At 36.8% G+C, this 23,985-nt stretch overlaps 3 protein-coding genes across 3 annotated transcripts; 1 reads left to right on the top strand and 2 right to left on the bottom strand.

Moving 5' to 3' along the window:
* Nucleotides 1-846: 846 nt before the first annotated feature.
* LOC114155186 (outer dense fiber protein 2-like) lies at nt 847-16,373 on the bottom strand. Its single transcript, XM_028034967.1, has 17 exons — nt 16,057-16,373; nt 15,416-15,526; nt 14,098-14,228; nt 12,480-12,609; nt 11,599-11,730; nt 10,611-10,685; nt 10,466-10,537; nt 10,247-10,363; nt 8,690-8,884; nt 8,064-8,173; nt 6,542-6,677; nt 6,355-6,465; nt 4,822-5,085; nt 3,673-3,773; nt 2,408-2,570; nt 1,177-1,302; nt 847-1,105 (listed from the first exon to the last, which is right to left on the bottom strand). The coding sequence occupies exons 1-17, from the start codon at nt 16,162-16,164 to the stop codon at nt 938-940; spliced, it is 2,250 nt and encodes a 749-aa protein (XP_027890768.1). The 5' UTR covers nt 16,165-16,373; the 3' UTR covers nt 847-937.
* A 290-nt stretch (nt 16,374-16,663) lies between these two features.
* LOC114154434 (uncharacterized) lies at nt 16,664-18,170 on the top strand. Its single transcript, XM_028033528.1, has 3 exons — nt 16,664-16,670; nt 17,072-17,524; nt 17,819-18,170. The coding sequence occupies exons 1-3, from the start codon at nt 16,664-16,666 to the stop codon at nt 17,971-17,973; spliced, it is 615 nt and encodes a 204-aa protein (XP_027889329.1). The 3' UTR covers nt 17,974-18,170.
* LOC114154523 (protein SET) lies at nt 18,076-23,360 on the bottom strand. Its single transcript, XM_028033661.1, has 8 exons — nt 23,073-23,360; nt 22,091-22,148; nt 20,275-20,417; nt 20,084-20,187; nt 19,889-20,002; nt 19,628-19,798; nt 18,962-19,090; nt 18,076-18,880 (listed from the first exon to the last, which is right to left on the bottom strand). The coding sequence occupies exons 1-8, from the start codon at nt 23,143-23,145 to the stop codon at nt 18,857-18,859; spliced, it is 816 nt and encodes a 271-aa protein (XP_027889462.1). The 5' UTR covers nt 23,146-23,360; the 3' UTR covers nt 18,076-18,856.
* Nucleotides 23,361-23,985: the final 625 nt, after the last annotated feature.

Genomic DNA, 23,985 nt, shown 5'->3' with positions numbered 1-23,985 from the left:
TTTTCGTTAAATATTATGTTTGACATAGTTAACTATTTAAACTTCAGCTCTGAACAGTTCTGTTTCAATAGACAAAAATTCTTACATTAACTTGCACCTAGCTATGCAATAATACACTTTCATTTTCATTTTATACATTTTTAATCTATTAAAACAGAAAGCAGTTATCTAGTTAATTATCAGCCTGGACATTAAACTCATACTTTATATTCAAAATCCAGTAAATTACAGTCCATGCCCTAAAATTTCATTGATTTTAATCACGTTAAGTCCATCACTAATAATTCAAATTCAAAAATGCTTTATAGATCCCAAAGGTAAATTAAATAGAAATTTTAATTATTTAATTAAATTAAATATGTGACATTTGAAGGCAGTTATTTACACTGTATTTTATGTAGAGATGTTACATAAAATGCAAACAAATGTATGCCACAATTTAAATTTTTCATTTGTAAAAAAACATTTAAGCCATCTGTCCTTTTCCTCTTTTACTCATTTATTTTTTCTGTATTGTGTGTTGATTTATTACACATAATCCCAGTAAGAAACACTGAAGTCTGAATGAAACATTATGCACTGAAAAGGCATTTTAACTAAGAAAATAAAATATTAAAAGTATAAAAAAGTAAATAATCTGTAAAAACCAATGCATTTAATTAAAATGTAGGTAAATAACTTGTAAACTGATTTTATTGACTGAAGAGTTTTCAGAATCTCTACATATTTTGTGAGTAGATTTGAAGTTAAACAGCAAAAGTTTCAGCTTACAAAAATTTGAAGGTACAAGTTTTCACTTCTAGACACATAATACAAAACATTTAATAAATAAAACAAGCATCAAGACTTCTTTAAGATAATTTTATTTCTGAGGACAATAAATAATTCACATTTTAAAAACATTTGATTTCACAATAAATGTAAATTCATTTGTGCTTTATTGCTCCGGGAACGGATCAGTGGTGCTCAGCAAGCAGTCTCCGTAGACATTTTTATACGAGTTTCTCAGAAACTGAACGTAGTTCTGCAAACTGCGGTTTGTGGAATCCGACTGGTCCAGTCGCTCCCTCAAGTTCTGAAGTTGAGAATGGAAGCGGCGCTCCATCTGGAGACAGAAAACACATTTTAATCCCATCGAAGGCTGCAGTCAGACCTGATGAGGGATGAATGACGTACGTCCTCCTTGCTTCGCTGCAGCTGACTCAGCTCCAATTTGGCCCGACTCAGCTGGTTCTGCAGCTCCAATGATGTGGACTGTGATGCTTTCTCTTTGGCCAGAAGTCGCTGTATGCTGTCGTCCACCTGCAAGTTTTGTTCATGAGATAAACATGATCAGACTTTGGACTTTCCTTTTCTTTAAATCAGATTAACTTTTATTGAAAATGGAGCTAATTATATCAATCAAACTACGCAAGAAATTCAAACAAGAGAAGAAAATAAATGCTTTAAACTGCTCCCGATAAACTCTGGAAGTCTTTATAACTCTGCTGTTTTTTGCACATCAAGATTGTTTGCAATTTTTAAAATTTCTTTTAAATATTCTGTAGTTTTTTTGTCTTTTTATCATTACTGCAAAGGGTGCTGTTAGAAACGTTACACTGTGAAAAATTACCAGCAATAATTTGGGTTACTTAGCCTGTCATAAAGAAAAAAATTTAGCTAATTTTTCAGTCATATTTTCAATATGTTAATTTATAAATGACAGTTTCAAACTAAATATTTAATTAGCAAACGAGCTAAATATTTAGATTTCAAGTTGAATAATTAGTTAAATATTAGTTAACAGGCTAAATATTTAGTTTGAAGCTTGATATTTAGCTCAGAACTACATATTTAGGTCTGCGCTAACTATTTAGTTTGCCAGCTAAATATTTAGCTAACTAAATAAGCTAAATACTTAAAAAGATAAATATTTAGTTTGAAGCTAAATATTTAGCTCTAAACTAGTTAGCTCTGAGCTAAACATTTAGTTTGGAGCTAAATATTTAGTTGGTAAACCTGACATTTACCATATAAATTTAATATTTATCTCTGTCATAAATGAATGACTTGGTGAAAGTATGACTGAAAAATTAACTACTACTTTGTTTCTCTTACACAGGCAAATTTTTTAATGTATAGCATTAAAAGCAGCACCAGATATTACTGTACAGTCTCTCATTCTTATTTAATCTTAACTTGCTGCTGTGATGTCTATTATAATCTATGACAAACACAGATTAAATGACTTGCATATTTATGAGCAGTCACATAATCAAATTTTATATTTATATTTTAAGAAAGGCCAGCCATATTTGTTCTTGGTTGCATAAGTGTGATGTCACACGTTCACCCTAAGCTGAAGGTAAACTGAGAACTAAACCCAAGGCTGATTTTCACAAGGAGGAAAGGTCTTTCTGTTTCTGACCTGTCTTTGAGTGTTGCCCAGAGTTTCCTGCAGCTGCTGGGACACGACGGTGCACTCGTATGTTTTCTCCTCCAGCTGCTGCTGAAGGCTGCGGATGCCTCCTTCCTTCATGCTGACAGCCTGGGACATCGCTCTGTTTTCTGCATTCATATCCTCCAGCTTCCTACAATGAACAACAGCAAAGTGTTTCACGACAGAACAGGGAGGCATAATTCAGACTCAGTGCAGTTTTTGTTCCAGTTTCACTTCATTTAATCTAAAATATATGGATTTTACTGTGAAATCCTGAAATATATTATCTAAATGAAAATGTGAACTCATCTGATTTGTTTAAAGGGAACCTATTATTATTATTGTTTTGTACTGCTATTTGGGTCTCTACTGCTTCTAAAAACAGCTTAAACGCTTAAAAAAACATCCAGCTGTTTTTTGGCAATACATTAATATTTTTAGGTGTGAGGAAAATGAGCCATTTCAAAAGACTCCCAAATGTAACGTCACAAACACATTTAATACGGCTTCAAATCACTTTTTAACTTCGGTTATATACTCTTTTATATACATTAGAGATGCACCGATATGAAAATTTGGGTCAAAATTAATATCTGATATTTATGGCTGACAACTGTACCATATTTACAGACATTATGTATTAAATGTATTTTCCTACCATTTCAACAACTTTGGGGGAAAAAAAACAGAGGCAGCAACAAGACTGAAATAAATATTTGCTGTTAACATCAGCCCAGTTTTCTTTATTGATACCAATATGTTAAAAAATAACAAATATCGGTCGATATCAATGTTAGTGCCAATCTATTGTGCACTAATATGTATATATACTTTGTATCTATACTTATTATATATGTATATATTATTTATTTGTTTATTTATTAAGCTTATTGAACTGGGACCTGAGTCCAAATTTCTAAAGCTAAAAAAAATCCCCGAATCCTTGGAACAAATCAGCAGGCTCTGTTCCTCACCTAGTAACCCCAGTGAGGCCCAGCCCGTTACCTAGCAACCCCAGCGGAACTCTGTTCGTCGCCTAGCAACCAAAGCTGAGGCCCAGCTCAATTGGTCAGATGGTTTTACTGCTGTAAGCGCTGATTTTGAGCAAAAGAAAATGCAACGAACATGTTTTGTATAGGCCGTAGACTTATCTATCCTCACCTGTTCAAGGAAGCACGATAGGTCACCTTTAACCACCAAGATCGACTCAATAAATCTGTTTTTATTTAAGTGTTGAAGTTAAAGAAAAATACCTCTCTAGGTTGTTAATTTTCTCCTTCAGGACGTTGTTTTCCTCCTGCAGCAGCAGATTCCTCTGCTGAACCGTTTCCAGCTGAGCACCTTGGTGCTCGACCTGCAGACAGTCACAGAGAAACTGTTAGAAATTCCCCAAAACACTCATTTATTAACATTTCCTATGTTTTGAGCTGCTAACAGTATTCACAGTCATTCTTTTATGAGTTACGATCAATATACGATATTAATATTGCTGTTATGCAACTGATATTGTTGTATAACAGCAATCTTATGTTCAATGGGATGTGACTTAATGAGAAGCTTAAACACTTGGTTGGTACGAGAACAAAACACTACTTTAACAAATCTTCCCAAAATTTAAATGTTTAACGTAAAAAATGTTGTTTAACGTAAAAAATATAAGCCACATTTTATATCAATTACACAGATCAATAAGTCATTGATAAGCTGGGAATAATAAGTATTTATCACAGTGAAACAACATCAACAAAATTGTGTTACCGTATATTATCTTCCTGTTTAAATTAAATGCTTAAACACAATATGCAAAAAGAATTACCAAATAAAATCTCCCACAATGTTCTCGCTAACTTTTCTGGCATTTAAAATAATTTTGGTGATTCTAACTAACCTAAAACAAGAACGATTTAGTCAGATTTAACTTCAGGTAGCAATAGAAAAATTTTCCTGTGTCTTTTTATTAGGTGAATGAAACTTTCTAGTTTCAACTATAAGTAATATTTTCCAAATTTGGGCTTTTAATCAGATATTAGATTAGATTAAATCTAATTAAAATCCCCAAACAAATTTGCAGGCAGTGTCCTTCACCTAGTAACCCCAGTGAGGCTCGGCTCGGCCCGTTACTTTGCCAGCCCAGCTGAACTCCACCCGTCACCTAGCTACACTAAGCTTCTATAAACTTTGTCACCAAACTGCAGCTTGAATATCAAGCACTTTCAAGGACTTTATTCAGAAATCAAGCACTTTACAAACCTTAAAAACACCTAAACAAAATGCAAACATTTTCAAGGATTTCCAGCAGCCAGCAGAAGGAAGTGACAACGTTGAAAAAAGGTTCTGCTGAGTCTGAAAGCTGATAAGAGTGACCTGGACAATGCGTTAGAACCTGCAGCCAGGCAGATCACCTTGTGTCTGACTTCAGACAGGACAGCATGATGCTCCAGGTTCCTCCTCTCGTAGGTGTTAGTGTCGTCCTGGGCTTCTCGGAGCTGCTGCTCGATCCGCTTCAGTTTCTCCGGCAGCGCCTCGAACTCCTGCACCCGGTTCAGCAGCTCCCGTTTCACTTGTTCCTTCTCGTTCTCCAGGCGCGCCCTCTGCTCCCGGGCCTCCCGCTGCGTCGTCTCCAGCTTCAGACAGTACTCCTCTGACTCCAGGCGAGCCTGATGAACCTGAGCCGCAACCCAACAATAACATAGATCATTTTCAGATCCTGTTTGGAGGATTTTCTGTGCCGATTTACCTTTGTGGAGTGATGTTTACCAAGGTTATTACAGTTAAATAAAACTAACAAAGTATCAAAAACTGAAATTGGGAAAACATTTTTGTTAACTGAAATAAAGAGAAATGGTCCACGGCACCTAGCATAGCCTGTCATGAACGCTACGGCTAGTTAGCATCCGTTACCGATGATAACGGATAAATGGTTTTTCTGTAATGGTAAGTCGTTGCTCTGCCATTAGTTTTACAAAAACTTTATTAGTGTCATTGGGATTTTCCCTCACATTTAGCAGTGAGCACATGAAGGTGATTGACAGCGCTAAGACCCGCCTCCTGCCTCTGATTGGTTGTTTTGGATCAGAAGCGGTACATTTCTTCAAATGGCAATAGTAGCTCAGGGAAGACATCAATCTTTTCACAGAATATTTGTCTCATAGCAAACTGTCACAACATGATGCCACTGCACCTCTGTGCACCGCCATATTTATTAATGACACTTCAATGACTTACTTATTTATCTATTAGGCTTCTTGATCTGGGACATAAGTACAAACCACAAGCAAGCGATTGCAAAATTTTATGACAATAAAAAAAATCCTTTAAATCTTAACAAATAAATAAAAACACGTTCTTTATAAAAGTTACATACTGCAACTTTAATGGGGAGAAACTATACAACTGGAACTAGATTATCAGTTTATAAAACTAAAGCTATGTACATGTAACATCCTTCATTTTTGTGTTTATGAATCTATTTACTAGCCTTTTGAACTGATGTGAAATGGATTTTTTCCCCCCACACAAGCAGTTTAGGGAAAATTGTAGTACTTTATAACCCTACTGGCGGCACTTACACAAGTCCGCAAAATGGTGACAGCAAAAGTCGGGATAAAACATCAGAGTCAGTTGGTTGATCAAATATAATTAAATAAATTTTTGGAAAATGGCACTTTTTGTCGGTATTCATTACCCAATCGATTTGTACATAGTAACAATACAATACTTTGACTATTTTGAATTGAAAGTATGAAAAAACTAAAACTGCAACTATATAGCTAACAACATCTAAACTAAACAATATCTAATGTTATCTAAAAACGAGCAAACACCCTATGAAATACAATTAAAACTACGGTAACTGAATTAGACAAAAAGTCACAATGAAATTAAACTAAACTATAATGAAAAACCCAAAGCTATAAGCCTGATGTTTGCTTTACCTTCTGCTTGAATTTCTCCACCAGGTTCTCAGACTTTTTCATTGATGATTTCAGCTCACGTGCCTCAGATTGAAGTCCCTTTAATTTCTCGTCACTCGACGCCAACTCTCTCTGACCGTAAAGTAAAAGCAGATTAAACGACAGTCCGTGTTTTTAACTTTTCCTTCTCTTTGTCGTGTGAAGCTACCCTGAGCGTTTGGTTCTCCAGCTTGGTGGAGGCGTTCTCCGCGTTGAGGTGCTGAAGCTGATTTCTGAGCTCCTCTCTCTCGGCCCGATTCTTCTCCTCCACTGCGCGAAACCGAGAGTTCAGATCGATGAGCTTCCTGACACACAAACATATTCACGTTCAGCCATATTTTCACCAAACAGTCAGCATTTAGCGCTTTTTTTCACCCAAAACGTCTCTTTTGACGTGCTTGTGTTAGAAAACGCATTTAAACACAAGATTTAATAAATCTAATTTTAGGCTGCATTTCTAGCTTAAATGCTGCAAATAAACTCCACTAGCGCCACAAAAAAGCTCTGAGAAAAAAGCCCAGAACTCATGCATGACCGAAGAGCTTGAGTTTCCATGTCTCATAAACAAAAAGCAAAAGAAAAACCCCCAACCAACCACTCCCTTCAGAAAGCTGTATTCTCTGGGTTTCATTTGACTTTTTGCAAATTTACTTTTAAAACCATCTGTTAAAACTTTGTACATCATGAAGTCCAAACAGTAAAAAGTTAAGTTAAATAAGATTAAGTTCAATAAGATTAAATTAAGTTAAATAAAGTAAGCTATATTACTCTAAGTTAAGCCAAGATTAGCTAAATAAGTTAAGATAAATAAGTTACCCTAAGTTGATTTAAATAAGATAAGTTAAATTAAATAAGTCAAGTTAAATAGGATAAGAAAAGTTCAATAAGATAAGTTAAATAATATAAGTTAAGGTACGATAGAGCTGACATGAACTGAAAGCCCAAATAGATAGAAAATATAAAACATGTTGGACAAACAAGATGGCCACCTTGGGCGTACTGAAATCATGCCGTACGTAAATCCAGGGAACACTTTGGGGAAAAATAAAATCGATTTATCGCCCAGCCCTATCATATAGTTGAAAAATAATAAACTATAACAAACAAAAAAAAACACAAGTTTGATCTGACAAAATCTGACTGAAGGGTTTCTAGATGTTCCAACTCATAAATGAAATCATTTGTGTCTCCATCACTGTTCTGCAATTTCATCAAATTAATGTAGCTGGAATACCTATAGATTCTACTATAAAAACATAAATCAGTGGGATTCTGTCATGATCTGTGTTTTTCTGTGTATTTATTTCTGAGTTTCCTGTGTCCTTGCGTCTCTTCGTTGTCCTGTTCTCCCCTCGATTACTCCCAGGTGTGTCTCGTTCCCTGATTACCTCCTGTGTATTTAGTCTCACCTGTGTCTCTGTGTCTTTGTCGGTTCCTTGTCGTGTGTCTAAGCAGTCGTGTGTTGTCATTTGTCCTTCGTATGTCCTGTTGCTACCAGTGCTGAGCCTCTGCCTTCCGCTCTGCTGTGCTGCCAGGATTTTGGACTGTTTTTGGATTTGTTTGCACCTTGTTCTCATTATTAAATCACCATAATCATCTCAACCTGGGTCTGCTGCGTCTGCCTCACCATTCACACCACCGCACTTCAAGACAGATTCTTTATAAATGAGTTTTGTTTTTCCTTTGCTCACTGTTTGACAGTCGAGATTTCTTCCTCCCGGTGCCGTTTCTCAGCTGCTTCTATCGAGTGACGGTGACACCAGTCTTTGGACACGGACACAGCGAGAGACAGCTCCATCTCCTTCAAGACAAAACGCATCATGTTTAAATCCTATTTCCATTTCCTGACATGCAAGCTCTGCATCTTTGATCTGTTCATTTAAAGAAATGATGACTGAAGCAGCTACACCACACCACCAGACACTTTGGTTCAATCAAAATCTGCTTTTATTCACCAGGTTTCTGCACTAAAACAAGAACTCTGGTTCATTTTTGCTCCAATTGAGGAAATGTTAAATATAAATATATAGGAAAGGTAATAAAAATGTTAGTTTTTCTGACCATCTGTGTCCAGGATGTGTGCGGTCTGCATAGATGACTTCCTTTTTCTGATCGGTGGCACTTTTTTTATTATCTAAAAAGTGTAATTTCTATCACTAAACTGCACAGAAAATAATTTAATTATATTCTTTAATTTATTGATATTATTTATTGATGCTCTCATGGAACCAACAATTGAGAAAATAGTAGAAATTGAGAAAACAGAAACCTAGAAGTACCTCCAGAATTCAGAGTCCCACTAAGCCCCGTCTCTGACCTTCTCCTGTAGTTTCTTTTCCAGCTGCCTCACTGCCTCCTCCGCTCGGTCGGCGTGCAGCGTGATCACACTAAGCGACTCCCGCTCTTCTTTCCACTGCTTGTCATCCTGCGCCTTCTTCATCTTCAGGGTCTCCAGCTCGTCCTGGAGATCCCGGATCTGCTCCAGCAGACGCTCCTGACTTTGCTGCATCTTCTACCTCGCCAACAGATCGCATGGCAGAAGATAGAAAATGGTTAAAATAGTTCATTTTCTCCTTCATTAGGATCAGAATCAGCTTGAACATTGCAAGACAAGAACCTTTCCTCCTGTGTCTTTCCTCTAAAAAGAGGTTCCATATAATTTAAGAGGAGAAAGTTGGTGCTTATTACTTATAGGGGTGAAACAATTAATCAGATTATTCGTGATTGATTGTGATTATTGAAATAATCATCAACTAATTTAGTAATTGATTAATTGTTAACTAGAGTATACAGACTCAAAAAATGCTATTTACTAAAAAAATAACTAATTCAGGGAAGTAATTAAACCAAGACTGTACAAAAAATATATACCATATATTTTGCATTTAAGATTTAAAAAACACCTTAATATATAAGGATATTTTAGCCAAAAGTCCTCAAGTATTATAGTTTTATCCATCCTTCCATAACATGGAGAACTACATTTTTCATATGCTTAAATTAAAAATAGCATTACATTTTAACATTATTTTGTGTCAGATGCATTACATACCAACTTAAATAGAAAATTGTGGTTTTCTCACATTAATAAACATATAATAAAACAGGAACCTCTTAGGTTACTGAGTAGAAGACTAAAAGATGAAAAAAATTAAATAAGTGAAACCCTTAGTTCCCCATGAAGTTAGAGATGTTCATATATAAAATCAACCGTTCTTATTGGCACGATTATTTTCCGCCATGTTTCCATTCTTCTGCGTCATATCTTACGCTTTACTGACATATTATCCTCGTCTTAGTAGCACATCAATAACTTTTGAATAAGGTCCATTAACGTGAAACTTAAGGGGCTGATCAAGTTTTTATATTTCAAAACAGAAGCGCATAAAGTGCTTTTTCATCCCACAACTGACTATGGACCGCTTTTCTGTCCGGTTCTTTTATGGCCCTGCCGCCATCTTTGTTTCTGTACCAACGGCTCCATTGATCAGCGGCGCCCTCTGCTGGACGGCGGCCAAACTACAATCTAATAAACCACTAATCCAGTGGTCCCCAACCCCCGGGCTGCGGACCCGTACCGGTCCGTGGACGAATTGGTATGGGGCCGCGCAAGAAATAATTAAATACTTCCGTTTTATGTGTTGAGTCAGGAGGATCTTTTATTTTGAAAATCCTTTAACCGGATTCTGTCGGTTCGTCTCGACGCGCACCCCCCTCCTCCCCCCCGGTCCGCAGCAAATATGCGAAGTCTCGACCGGTCCGCGGTACTAAAAAGGTTAGGGACCACTGCACTAATCGACAATTAGTTGTAGATTGATTAATTGTTTGTATCCCTACTCTGAAGCGTGTTGTTGTGAAATCTGCGTTCCCAAACCTGGATCTGAGCGGCCAGGCGGACCTTTTCCGCCTCAGATTGCTCCAGCTGGTTCACCAGGTGGCTGCGGGTCGAGTCCAGGATCCTTGAAAGCTCTTCGGTCGTCTTCAAGTTGCCCTGCGTTGACAGTGGCAAAGTTGTAAAAACCTGCGGCTTACCAGAGGCCTTTATGATGTTATCAGGAACTTCAGTTTTCCTGGTGATGAAGCAGTTGCAAACCTTTTCAAAGTCCAGATGCTCAGAGAGCTTCGAAGCATGTTTCTCCTTGTTTGAGAGTTCAGCGGCAAGTCGCTGCGAAATAAGGAGTGAAACTTTTACTGGTGAAGGAGATGGACGATCAGAGGAAAAAGTGTTTGTCACTCACCAGGTTTTCTGTTTCGGTGTCAGCCAGCTTCTTCCTCAAGGTGTCTCTCTCCGTCGGCCACATCACCAACTGTTTCTGTGGAAACCACAACACTTTCTAAGAAGATTTTTGTTTATATTTAAAAGCTACATGATGTGCATGTGAATACAGAGCTTTTACACAAGGGCTGAAATGATTAATCGAATTAATCAATAACTGATATAATCAGCAACCAACTTAGACCAGCACTTTACTTTTAATAAGGTACATTTGTTGGAAAAAATAAGTACTACTTACCTATATTTTAAAAGGGGAAAGTTAAAGAAAGGTGCTGTTGATTAAATGTATTTATTTTAAATGTAGCGTTTAAACGATTAATCAGATTAATCGTAATTAACCAATTATTGATATAATCGTCAACTAATTTAGTAGTCAATTAATAATTAACTGAAGTACACAGGCTTTAATAGAAACATTTATTGAAAGAAACAACATATTCATAGCAGTAATTAACCCAAAATTGTGCAAAAAATATCTACATTTTGCATTCAAGATAAAACATTTTTGTCTGTACATATGTTTTAGCCAAAACTCCTCAAGCGGTATAGTTTTAACTTATTTTCTAATTTAAAAATGGAAATAAAATTTGCGTTTATTTGCATTTTATTAATGTATTTCTAGTATTGTATAAAAAGCCTTAAGTTGTTAAAGAGAAAATCTGCAAATGTGACACATTTTTATCCGATTAATCAATTAATCATCTGAATAATCAATAGGTTCATCGATTACTAAAACTTTATACATTCCTAAAGTCCACAGAAACCATCACAACCAGTACTTTCTACAACATGTTTTAACTAAGTATTGAAAACCAGTTTTTAAGCTAAACATGGTTAAATATACACTTTCAAATGTTCAATCTTTTTCTATTGTAAAAACTGTTTGATGGGAGAAACAATAGTCAGAAATGAATTATTCTGCTTTTCTCAACCTCCCTCTGTTTTTGTACCTCGTAGACGCTCCAGTCCCTGAGGTGATCCCGAAGGCTGTGATTTGTTTGATCAAACATCTCTATTTTCTCCAGCAACAGCTTCTGCTGCCGCCCCAGAGCGGATGTGTGAAGCTTCGTCAGCCGCTTCTCCTGGAAAACAAAAGACCCGATGGGTTCATGCTGATCCGATCATTCAGAGCAGTGATTCCCTTGAACACACCCCAGGTACCGGTTTTCCAGGTACCCCCTTGTCAGTCTGCTGTGATATGTCATAAAAATAAATCAAAACAACAACAAATGTTTTTCACTGCTACGCTGCATGGTTGGTTACGTGTTTTCTTTCTATTCACATTTTTGTAATTTTCAAGAACCAATTTGGGGAAAATAATAGAAATTCCCTTCAAAAACAGGAAGGTTAGTCTCCTTAGTCTTAAACTCCAACATGGCTGCCTTGCATGTGAAACGTAATGATAGCTGCAAAGAGACAAAGCAAAACAAAAACGTATTATTTGGGCCAAATAATCTGTGGACCCAATATTTTCATCTGCTGCGTTTGGAACTAGCTTTATGTCAATGCTAGACCCAAGTTCTGGATCTAGCATTTATTTTGTACAATAAGATCAGCTGAATGAGAATTTTCAATAGATGTGGATAATAAAGAACAGGTACCCACTTAAAAACATAAACAACCAATTATTATCACTTTCAACGTTGGTTTTTTTGTAACCAGTGGTGCCATTCTATTGTAGCTTAAAAACATACAGAAGAACTGCTAAAACCACCCATTTGTACTGCCTTTATAGTTAATAAACATTTCTTATTTGGCTTTATAGGAGCTGCAGTGTAGGTGGGGCTCGGAGCTGCAGGTTGCAACCCCCTTAAGTTGGAGTAAAGCTTACCTTAGCAAGGCTGTCAATGGTTTCCTTCAAAGCTGTCAGCTGATTAACCACAGCTACACCATCGATTTCTGCCTCTACAAGCGTCCTGAGGAGCACATCTGCATTTCTTTGACGATCGCAAGACTCCGACCTTTGAATGAAATAAACAGAGTTCAGGTCATTACGATTACTTGTAGATGAATGGTTTATTAGATTAAAATTAGTTCCAATCAATTAACTAACAAGAACCGCCGCTTAGATCTTCTTTTAGCGTTGTAGTTTGGACTGAAGGACTTCTACCCATCAAGGGTAAACACCTTTAAACACCAGCTGATTGGATGGGATTTTTTATTGTTTCTATATGTGGTCATATAGACACATATGTGGTTAATAGACATTTTAGGAAAAATAATTTGAACTATCTGCGTCTGTCATGCCTCATTGTGAGGGTTTACCCGTACATTCACTTATTTTTCTCACTTTCTTCTCCTACTACTCTCCAATTTGCATTTCCAGTTGTTATTTCAACTGTTAAATTTATATTTTCTTCCAGTTTCATAGAAGCTACACCTGGTCTGGCATTCTGTTTGGTTGTGGTTCCTTCCTGGAGGATGGAATTGGCTGCCAACAACTACATTTTTTCACTCTCCTGCTATTAACTTTGGACTTTTCATGAACATAGAAACTACTGCTCGATCAATTTCTTTTTGTGTCTCTACTCTGTCTTCTCAAACCCCCAGTCGGTCGAGGCAGATGGCCCGGTTCTGGTTCTGCTGGAGGTTTCTTCCTGTTAAAAATTAAGTTTTTTATCCTCCACTGTAATGCAGAGGTGTCCAAAGTGCGGTCCGGGGACCATTTGTGGCCTTTGGATTAATTTTGTGTAGCCCCAAACTGCAGTTCAAGAATGGTACTGCTTTCACCCCAGGACACTTTCTGTAATTTTTTAGGATGAGATATTCTGTGGCAAGTTTATATCTTCTTAAGTATAAAATATTAATAACACCACAAAGAATTTATTTTTAGCTTTTTTTTGGAGTTGTGCCGTAAACATCCAGCGACTTTTTACCCAAAAACAGATTTGGGCAATTGCATCCATTATATTTGGGTAAATAAAGCAAAGGCTTTAGAAGAATAATATTATTTTTGTTGCAGGGAATAGACTAAAAACATTTCATAGACCTAAGGAATAGAAAATTAGCCCAAAAAAGTTAAATAACTGTAAACACTAAGGCAAATGTAAAATATTACATGCTTAATTTACGGTTGTGGAAGTAAAAGAGAAAAAATGTATTTAAAAAATTATGCATTTTTAATTGGGGGTTAAATAAGTACAATTTTGGCACCTGAAGAGTTTCAATTTGGGGATTTTGGCTCTCGGTGCAAAAAGATTGGACACCACTGCTGTAATGTCAAGTCAATGACTCAATGCAATCTGCTGGGTTTCCTTAGACAGAAAACTTTTTAAACTAATATGAATAATAAAAACTAAACTAAATGCCCAATTTGACAACTAATATGAACTGGAATGTATGATTGTACTGAAGTGACATTTTATAGATGACAGGTTGTGAATTGGTGCTATATAGATAAACTGAATTGAATTGAATCTATAATCTTTGCTATTCATTGAGGTTCTTACGTCTTTGAAGCGCCATGTTCCTTCAGCAGGACCCTGAGGTCTTCAGAAACTGCATGCTGCTCTTCCTCCTGCTGCCCTGCATCTTGCCGATTCCTGATCCCACTGTCTGACTGAATCTGTGATCTGCTGGTCTGATCAAACGACACAAACAGAAAACAAAAAGAACTGAAACACACAGATGTCCTTGACTCTGTTGTTAAAGCAGATCTGAAATCAGATGTCTGAGGTTAAAAGTCAACATTTAAAATACAAAATCACCAGAATAAAACTGAATCAGTTTTTGATGTATGCTTTGTTCTTTGTAAGTTAGTCAGTCTCTAAGAATATATAATTAGCGATCAGTGAAGTTTTGTTTCGTTTTTGTATAAATAAAGCGACACAGAGGCGTATTTCTTTTAGCCACAAGATTTAACCAGCACTCAAGGTATCTTTACACCTCTCAGTTCACTGTTAAACTGCGACAAAGAATGCATCTTGCGGTCACCAAGTCTCCATAGATAAAAAATATTAGAGAGTATCTATGATATATAGTTGTTTCGGAGGAATGACAGAAAAAAGTCTTTTCTGTCCAACCATCAGAAACGTAACCAGGGCTGGGTGATAAATTAAGTTCATCAATTAAATCTTCAAAAACAGAAAATTAAATTTATTTTTTCAGAGTTCAGAGTGACGTTAGCCCAACCAATAAATAGCCATCTTTTATAACAAGCATGTTTTACAGCTTTAATTTATTTCAATTTTGAAATTAGAAGTAATTATTGAAATAAAAGCCATTTTTTAATTATATTATTTTTGCTATTTGTATTTTTTCTTTTTAGTTTTTCCATTTAATTAAAATTGAAAATCAAATTTTGGATCATTTTAAACTATATCTCCCAGCAATAACTGTTTTGCTAACATGTGAAATTAGCAAAACTCTGCTGGACCAATTTTGTTGGTCAGATGATACTAAGTTTTTCTGCAACAGACACTCCAGCTGTGTCTGGAGTGAAAGAAATATGCTGAATGTGGCTAAACATCTTCAGTCCACTGCAAGGGATGGTGAAGGACCTGTGATACTGTGGGTCTACTTGTCAGCTATAGCCCGTGGAAATCTGGTCAGAGGTTTTTGCACATCTTTACCAGGTGAGGCAAATAAATGTACCCAGCTTATACAGTACAAAATAGAAGACCGTTTATAACAATTTTGGGTTTACAATTGACTCCTTTTTAAACCATTTTAAGAGCTGGGAAAGACTAAGTATATTTTTCTTTTCTCTGGGTATAATTTTAGTTGCTAGACTGTAACAATAGCATAAAATGAACACCATGAAGAAACCTGAGACTGGTTGGAGCCAATAATCCTCTTGCACGAGAGTATTCCTGGAGGAATCCAGGGCGTCCGGATCTTTGGCCTGCTTCCATCTCGTTTCACTGAAGCATCAGTTCCCTAAATCCAAAAGGAAAAAGTGCTAAAGTTAAATTCAAATTTAAAATACTTTATTAATCCAAAAGGGAAATTAAATGTTGTTCTAACTCATAGTAATTCAACATTCTTCAGAGACCTATTGTAGCTGGTGAAGACAGTTTGCAGGAAAAGTGTCCTGTAGCGGTCTGTATTACAGCAAATTTGAAGAAGCCTCTGACTGAAGACAAAGTTTTTCTAATAAGGTCTGATTAATAGTCAGGGTTGTGCATAATTTTCTTGATTTTATGTAAATTCATTCCTTACACTATTGAATTATCATGGTTTTTTCCCTTTTTTTTCTCACAAAACTTAATTCTGTCGTGCCTTCAATTAATAACTGAATTTTTCTAACATGTTTCAACTGACTGGAAGTAAAATCCTGATTCTTTCAAACAGAAGAGAATTGAAACAACAGGTAAAGAATTAGTTTTTAGAATATTTTGTCTTCTCTAAATCAATTTATAAATAGAACTTTAAAACCTTTTACGTTCCCTTTTCAGAAAAGAACTAACCGGTGGTGTTCTGGTGGGACTCCTCCTCATATGAACATGAATAGGTATGCTATCCGCTACGTGAACGTGAATCGGTGGCGGAGCTGGTGGTGAACCTCTAGTTTTCATCCTTCAGAAGTTTTACCGCGACATTTAGGCCAAGAATAAGTTCAACAAAACCAAAAACCTCCAGACAAAAACACTGTAAATGGTTTAAGCAATTTAGATCGCGTCAGCTTCATGTCTCCAGGAAAGATCGCAACTTCTGTCTGTGGAGCGGAATGGTTGCTACAAATAACGAACGAGTGCTCCAATTGGCTGATTTTGAAGATCCCATTTTGTGATTGGTGAAGAAGTGTTTCAAGTAAGCGTTGCCCGGGGTAACTACTAGAAGAAAAATGCATTCATGCTGTGTTCTTGAACCTATGAAGAAATTGAAAACTTTTTAGTGAGCAAAAAAAGAGAATAAAATAGTTTAACACTTAAAAATGAAAATAATAAAAATAAAAGGAAATCAAACAGATGTTAACAGTTAGTTATTTCAGACTTTTCTTTCGTTCTTAATTGAAAGAAAGAAAATGTTTTAATAAAAATTGGTTCTTAAACGTATCACAACAGAACTGTTAAAATGACTTGTCGGAAATGTAGTCTAACCTACAAAAAGGTTGGCTAAACATTTCACAAATAATCATAGTAAATTGTCTAAGTAAAAATAATTGTTGTAACGTTTGGATCCCAAGGAAACGACTGCATTTCCCTTTTATTTAACGTGACTTCCGTCTGTTAGTTAAATATGAACAGGAAGCTAAAGCTAATTAGCTTAACGTGCTAACCAGCGTAGCATTTGCTTTACGAGCTAATTTATCAGCTAATGCTCAGTCCTTTAAAAGTTATCAAGTCTTAATATTGTGTTTATCAGTGATTGGTGCTTTCATACAACATACTGAATGATAAATATGATTTTCAACATATGACATGTCTCATTTTCAAACCATTACATCGGACAGAAACGCTGCTAGCGTCAAAAGCTAAATAGCTTTATTGTTAGCTTTTTGGTCATACTGGGAAACAGCCACGAGGTCAACGAGCCGACTGCTGCTCGGAGTGCAATGGAACAACTTTTTCCACTTTATCGTCTTTGCGCTCCTGTTTTTCCACCCCTCACACTCGTGTGCTGCCGACCCACCGCAGCACGGAACTAGCACCGACACGCTAATATTATGTAGGGCATGTGGACACGAAGTGGCGTTCGGCACGGACATCCACTTCGTCCCCAGTCGCATGGCACTATCCAGCCGCAACGACACGTCAGTGGGTGGTCGAAGGATCCACATCCAGCTCTTCGAGAACCCCCAGGGACTCCAGTTCGAGGTGATGGTGTTTAAAAAAGCGGACGTTATTAAGCATTGGCCGGCCGACAGCCACTTCTCCTGGTACCCCGGGTTCTCTTGGACCGTAGCTACCTGCCCTAGGTGTAAAAATCATTTAGGTAGGTATATTGACTTAAAAATTTAAACTATTAAGTGCGTTAAAAATATGCAAACATGGGAATGTAGTTTCCAAGCAAGACTCTCCTTTGAGGTTGCACAAGATCCAAATTTGCAATGCATTTAGAAAATCGATCACTTTCCAAAGTGCAAAACCTCAAACATCAACGTCAGAGTAGATCTAATTTTCTACACTTGTAGAAATAGTCCATGGTTGCATATGAAAATCAGGCCTTAATTTGTCAGTTTTCTAATCAAGTTTATAACTACATTGTGCATTTCCTTTTTCACTTCAGGTTGGGGCTTCCAGCCAAACAGTTGGCCTGAGACCGTCACAAACAACAAGTTTCAAGAGTCTGAAAACACCTTTTTGGCTTTAATCGCTCACAGAATATTGAGAGAAGACTTTGCATCAAGTCTGCTAATGACTCCCAAATCCTTTACAAGCTGATGAACTTGACTCCAGGTTTTTCCATTTTTGGTGCTTTCAAGTATATTTTCAAAAATAAAATTGCACCCCTGCTTTTCGCTTGAAGACTCCCACACGTGCATACACAGTTTAGTTTTATTATTGTAACAAAGCAAGCTTTACACCTTTAATTTGAAACAATTCGAGTGTAAATACTTCTGTCGAAACCAATGAAGCAGCAGAAGGGGCCAAAATTTACAAGTTTTGTTTTTTTTTCAGTTTTATTCTTTATTAAAAATGTCATTTCAAATCTTGTGGATATCTGTAAAACAATACAATGAAAAACAAAAGTCCCATAGAAATGGTGTCAAAATAACCACTCTCCCCAATAACCAATACACTCCTGCCCCTCCCCAGCTTACCCCCACCCCCCAACCCCAAACATTACAAGTCAAAGGAATGAGCTGGTACTCGATAACCACACGGGAGAAAAAATAAAAATGCTTTAAAGGGTACTATGCCCCCTCTTAGAAAAAAAAATATATTGAAAGGTCTGCTAGCACTAGGTCACTACACCATGGCTTCAGCTGATTAACCACACAACCTTGAATAGGAGGAACTCTGTGTGTCTTCATTCTACTGAGTATACTGTGCTGACTATTTTTTTTTTATTATTATTATTTTTGAGATGTCGTCAGGGATGGTACTCACAATTCAGGGCAAAGTGCCATTGGCCTTGGATGAGTCAAAGGAGAACATATGGCATCAGCAGGTGAGGAGGCTTCAGAATGGAAAGTGAAGCACATACTGATAAAAGTAAATTAAAAAAGGCAAAAAAACAAAAACAAAAAAAACAACTTTTGCTCCCAAACATGAGTGGAAAAATTAACAGGGAAGGTCGAGGGTCTTGCAGGTGATAGAGTTCTTAGTCGTCTTCTCCCTCATCCTCCTGAAACAATGAAGCATCACACAAGATGAATGTTAAGAAATTAAAACTTCGCTAAAAGTTTCCAAAATGTTAGCACTTTACCTCTCCTTCTCCTTCATCCTCTTCATCATCCTCTCCATCTTCATCCCCCTCCTCATCAATGTCCTCCAGACCTTCCTCGTCCTCTTCATCCTCCTCACCTTCACCCTCTTCATCATCCATGTCTGGAACCTAAATATAAACATATTTTTGCTTAGCCAGCAGCTTGACTTTAAGACCATTATGAATGGAATTTAAACGTACAAAAAAGAAAATTGCAACTAAATCGTATGGGCTGCAACTGAAGAAATTGACATTATCCAATCAACTGCCAATAAATTTACATTTACTCATTATGGAAGTAAAAAAAAACCTAGCAAGGTTGCTTATTAGTGGCTAGTTAGCGGTAGCTACGACTTGAGTGAGAATGCAGCGATCTCTGCGCACAATTCAAAGCTTTGTAAAGTCCTGCAAGAAAAAACTACATAGCATGAGATTAAATAATCCTTACAAAATATAAGACCCGTAATTAACATATTTAAGGCTAATTTGGTTTTTCCAATTAATTTAAGGCCTTAATTTTAAAATTAATTTAAGAATGTGTAGCCACCATGTTCTTATTTTGTCAAACTAAAACAGAAACTTCCACACCAAAAATATGAACTGCAATACCATCCAACACTGACTCATTTATGCTAGTTTCTATCATTAGGTTTGAGGTAAACATACCAGGTAGTACTGCAGGGGGTTTGGCCAGATGTCGTCCTTGATAACCTCCCCAAGCTCGTCAGCACCGGCATCAGCATGGTCGGTGAACCAAGTGAAGAAACTCTCAGGTTCTTCATGTTGCCTCTTCCTGCCGGCCTTGTTCTGTGTCTGACTGGACCGCTTGGTGAGATCCTGCACACAGAGGAGGAATCAAACATTTTACAAGTCTACTTCACATAAAACTTCAGGTTTGGCTGAAAATGCTACACAAAGCACACTTACCTTTCCTGATTTCCATTTGATTTCTGTTGACTTTGAAGATGGGTCTCCACTCTCGTTCAGATGGAACTCTTTGGATAGTACTTTGTTTTCAAAGTACGGATTTTCATCAAAATACTGAAACATGAATAGAGTCCGGTATGAGCATAACACACATTAAGCTTCAAAATTACACAGACAAAACATCCCATCACTTACAAAATCTATTCTGTAGCCCGACTTGATGTCTTCAAACTCTGTCACCTCCACTCGGCTCAGGTAGTGAAGCGCTTCTTCATCCTCCTCCCCCAGTAGAGCAGATACTGTTGAGATAAACGTCAATTTTTAACCCAGGAAGCTGAAATTATGAACACATTGGAGTGGGGGATTTTTTTTCCTGGATAACTCACCTTGTGGATGGTTGACAAACGTGGTGACCCAGAAGTTGGGAATTTTGGCAATCAGCTCTGACCTCTTCTGAAAGAATGGCTGACGGAGTTTGTTGTATTTCTGTTCTACTTTCAGGATCTCCTCACTGGCCTGCTCATTCAACCTGGGGAAATAAAAAAAATAGATACAAATCTGGAAAGACGTTCTCCCTCTTAACTAGTCATTAAATTGATATTTGTCAACATAAACAGCAAGAATTGCACCACTGAAGCTGAAACGCTCCAATAATGTATTCCTGCTACAGGTAGCTATTTATTTTAGCTTGTATACAAAACAAAACAAATATTTTCTAAAAAGTTACTAAAAAGCAGATAAATCATCTTAAAGAAGGAAGGAGAGTAATTTTTAAAAATTTATATCATAAATTATTTTATTTGGATAAAGGGGTAAAACATTAAATACTATCATAATTAACACTTATGATGAATCATTTAAACTCAACACTGAATTTTACAGGGATTTAAATTAATTGATCTTTGGTTTATGTCACCTGAAAACACAAACTAAAAAAAAAAAAAAAGAGGATTTGTTAGATAATAAGCCCAAAATTCTGCTGTAAGATTTTTTTTTCCTGAATAAAATTCCAAATGTCTGCTTACAATTCCACTTTTGTATCCTAGTTTACATTCGTAGATATTCCAGACATATTTATCAGTAGTATTTATATTCACCTCAACAGCTTATAGCTATAAACCATTTCCCCAGAAAATAACTCTCTTTCCACAACAAACTTCTCAGTTTAAGTCAACTATTCGTGGTTAAAAGGACAATTTAAAATGTATAAAATAAAACAATTCCATCTTGTATGTTTATGGTATAAATAAAAAATACTAGATTAAAAGTTTATCAAGTGCATGAATATTAATAACTCAGACTATGCTTGAAAGGTATAGGAAAAGTTTATTTCATATTAAATCTTACACAAAATGCAATGACTGAGAAGAAATTGTACAGAAAAAAATGCACTACTCGCACTTTTGCCTTTAGATGATCAATTTGAGCATTGGATATACCATTAGTGTAAAATTAGGTATGATGCCAATTAGATGCACTAGGCAGATGAGGGATAAAACATACTTATAAACTTGTGATAATGTGTATTGATGCTGCTGTTGCTCAAACAAGACTGAAATGGAGACTAAATATGTTTTGGAACAACCACTGCAAGAGCTAAATACTGCAGAGATCCTTTGCTGCAATATGAAAATTAGTTTCACCAATTTAATTTGAGCATATATTTAATTTGTTTTCATATTGCAATGTTTCAAATACAGATAAATACTGAAAGATCTTTTTACTGTACTGTCAGATTAATTTAATTCCTGTTTTACGACAGAAAAAAATACTGAATTAGTACTTATGTAATACATATATTCATTATTCATGTATATTTTGGGAATCTTAAATCAATTCAATGTTGTGCAATTGATTTCTACTCTTAATGTTGATATTATGCATTTCCATTCCTTAATAACAGAGTGTCACTAAAAAGCTTCAAACCCAAAATAGAAATAACTTAGAATTTTGGTCACATGAAGTCTATTTCAGTAAATCATAAGCAGAAGACATTCGTAAGCCTGAATATATTTTTTTATTGCACAACTTAGCTCAGGCTTAAGATTTTATAGGTTTATCAGCTTCTTTGAACCACGTGTAGTTCACACTTTGACCACTAGATAGGCATCAAATCTCTTCACATTTATAAAAAATACTAAACTATTCACAACAAAACTGGTGTGAAGAGTTTAAGCAGTTATATCAACAATAGACTCCTACCTGTCAATTTCATTTTGAACTTCATCAATGTGTTCAATAGCTTCTTGCTGCTCTTTCTCTGTGGAAAAAAAAAAGTCAGTCAATTTCAAAATGGAACTAGACGCCATCCAGTTTATATAATCAAGGCTACAGCTTATTTCTTAATAGTCAAAGTACAAGTAGTAGAAGTAAGGAGTGAGCCGGGGTATTTAACATGTAACAGTATGGAGTCGACGCGGGACTCTGACAGTGTAAGCGGCCAATGGCTGCAGCGCTCCTCGTTCAGGCTTCTCGCCGTTTCCTGCCGGCTGCTGCCTTCAGGGCCGCGTGGTTTAAATGTGGGACAGCAGACTGTTCACACAGCCGCGGTAGCGTGAGCGACCGAGCTAGGATGTATGCCAGAATATTCACCCCACTCATACCCAATAAAAAAATAAAAAATAAAAAAAAATCCACTATTCACACGACTGAGTCCTACAAACAGCAGCCATTATGCAGTAACTGGGAGGTTTTAACTAGCGGTGATTTAAATGCGTTAACAAAACAATGTCGTCTGCTAGCGTTAGGTAAGACTACAACAACAACACGAGCGGGCTAGATGCTAATGCAAACCAATCGTAGAAATAAAATCTCACATTAAAGTGAGCACACTTTCTTACGGTTTCAAGCATATTCCGCGATTAATACCGAGAAGTGATTGTTTCAAATGGGCCGCTTGTTATCCGTCGATATAGCTGCTATATACTCCGGCTAACATGGCCTCTGTGCCAGCAGCAAACAACGGAGGAGTACGGGTATGCTAAAGCACGCTAGCCCCTGAAAATACGCAGCTGCCGTTTCTATAAGCAGCAAAGGCAGAAGCACAGCAACATTTTCATTAAGCAGAAGCACAGCAACATTTTCATCAAATCCAGACTAATTAAATAGTATCTTGTGTTCATGCAAACAATATTTGAGAAGAAAGTGAAAATGGCGCTGAACAGGAGGCCGCCATTCCCCTTACCGGAGGTCTCGTCCGCTCCGTCATGGTTCGAGTTCAGCTCCTTTTTACTCACTTTCGTCGCCGTGGCAGACATTTTCTTTCTTTTCGCACGTCGAGAGTGACTTAAAGACGCTTGAGGAGAAAAAACGGATGGCGGATCTGTATCTCCTAGAACAGGAGAGAGTTAATTCGCTGTGGAGTTCAGCGTGGAGAAGCCAACAACGTGCTGCTGCTTTCCACACAATGTAGCTGCCGAAGAGCGAGGAAGTCACAGGCAGCCTTTCATTACGAACGCGCCGCGCCGAATGGAGCGGAGGAGCAGCTCCGCCTCTCAAAGTAGGTCTCACTACTCCGCTCCAATTCGCTCATTTACTTCCATCTCCACTCTTAAAACAACATAGAACACAATCAGAACATCCAATTATTACTTTTTACAACTTTGACGAGATGAATAATTTAACCTTGTTGAAACTGAAATTCACCCAGGCCGGGGCAAATCTACTGTTGGACCGACTCGCGCTTGCGCACTTATAAAAAAAATAAAAAAAAATGTCAATTGAAGTGGGGGCCTTGTTCTTGGTGGTCAGCGCTAATTAGCACATCAAACTCGAAAATTACGTTTAATTAGGAAGTTTTCTGTTCATGTTCCGTCCAGTAGGCTGTTGAAATGTGTCAGTATATGCTAAAATAAGACCGTTTCTAACAATAGCTTAACTGTTGGGGGGCTAATGAAAGAAGCCCTTCTGAGATTTTGCGCTTTTCTTACATAGCTAAATACAAAGTAAACACGCAAAATAGATTATTGAGACTTTTTAGCCTCAAGCCATTTGTTTGGTAAGTGCATTTAACCCATCTGTATTTATTTAAACATTAGTTATAGTTATCCCTAAAAAATTATACTCGAGTTACTTCTGGCTATTTTTTACTCAAGTAA

The sequence above is a fragment of the Xiphophorus couchianus genome, chromosome 12 (assembly GCF_001444195.1).
Source record: "Xiphophorus couchianus chromosome 12, X_couchianus-1.0, whole genome shotgun sequence".
NCBI lineage: Eukaryota > Metazoa > Chordata > Actinopteri > Cyprinodontiformes > Poeciliidae > Xiphophorus > Xiphophorus couchianus.
Note: the sequence above shows the minus strand (reverse complement) of the source record. Positions and strands in the feature narration are given on the sequence as shown.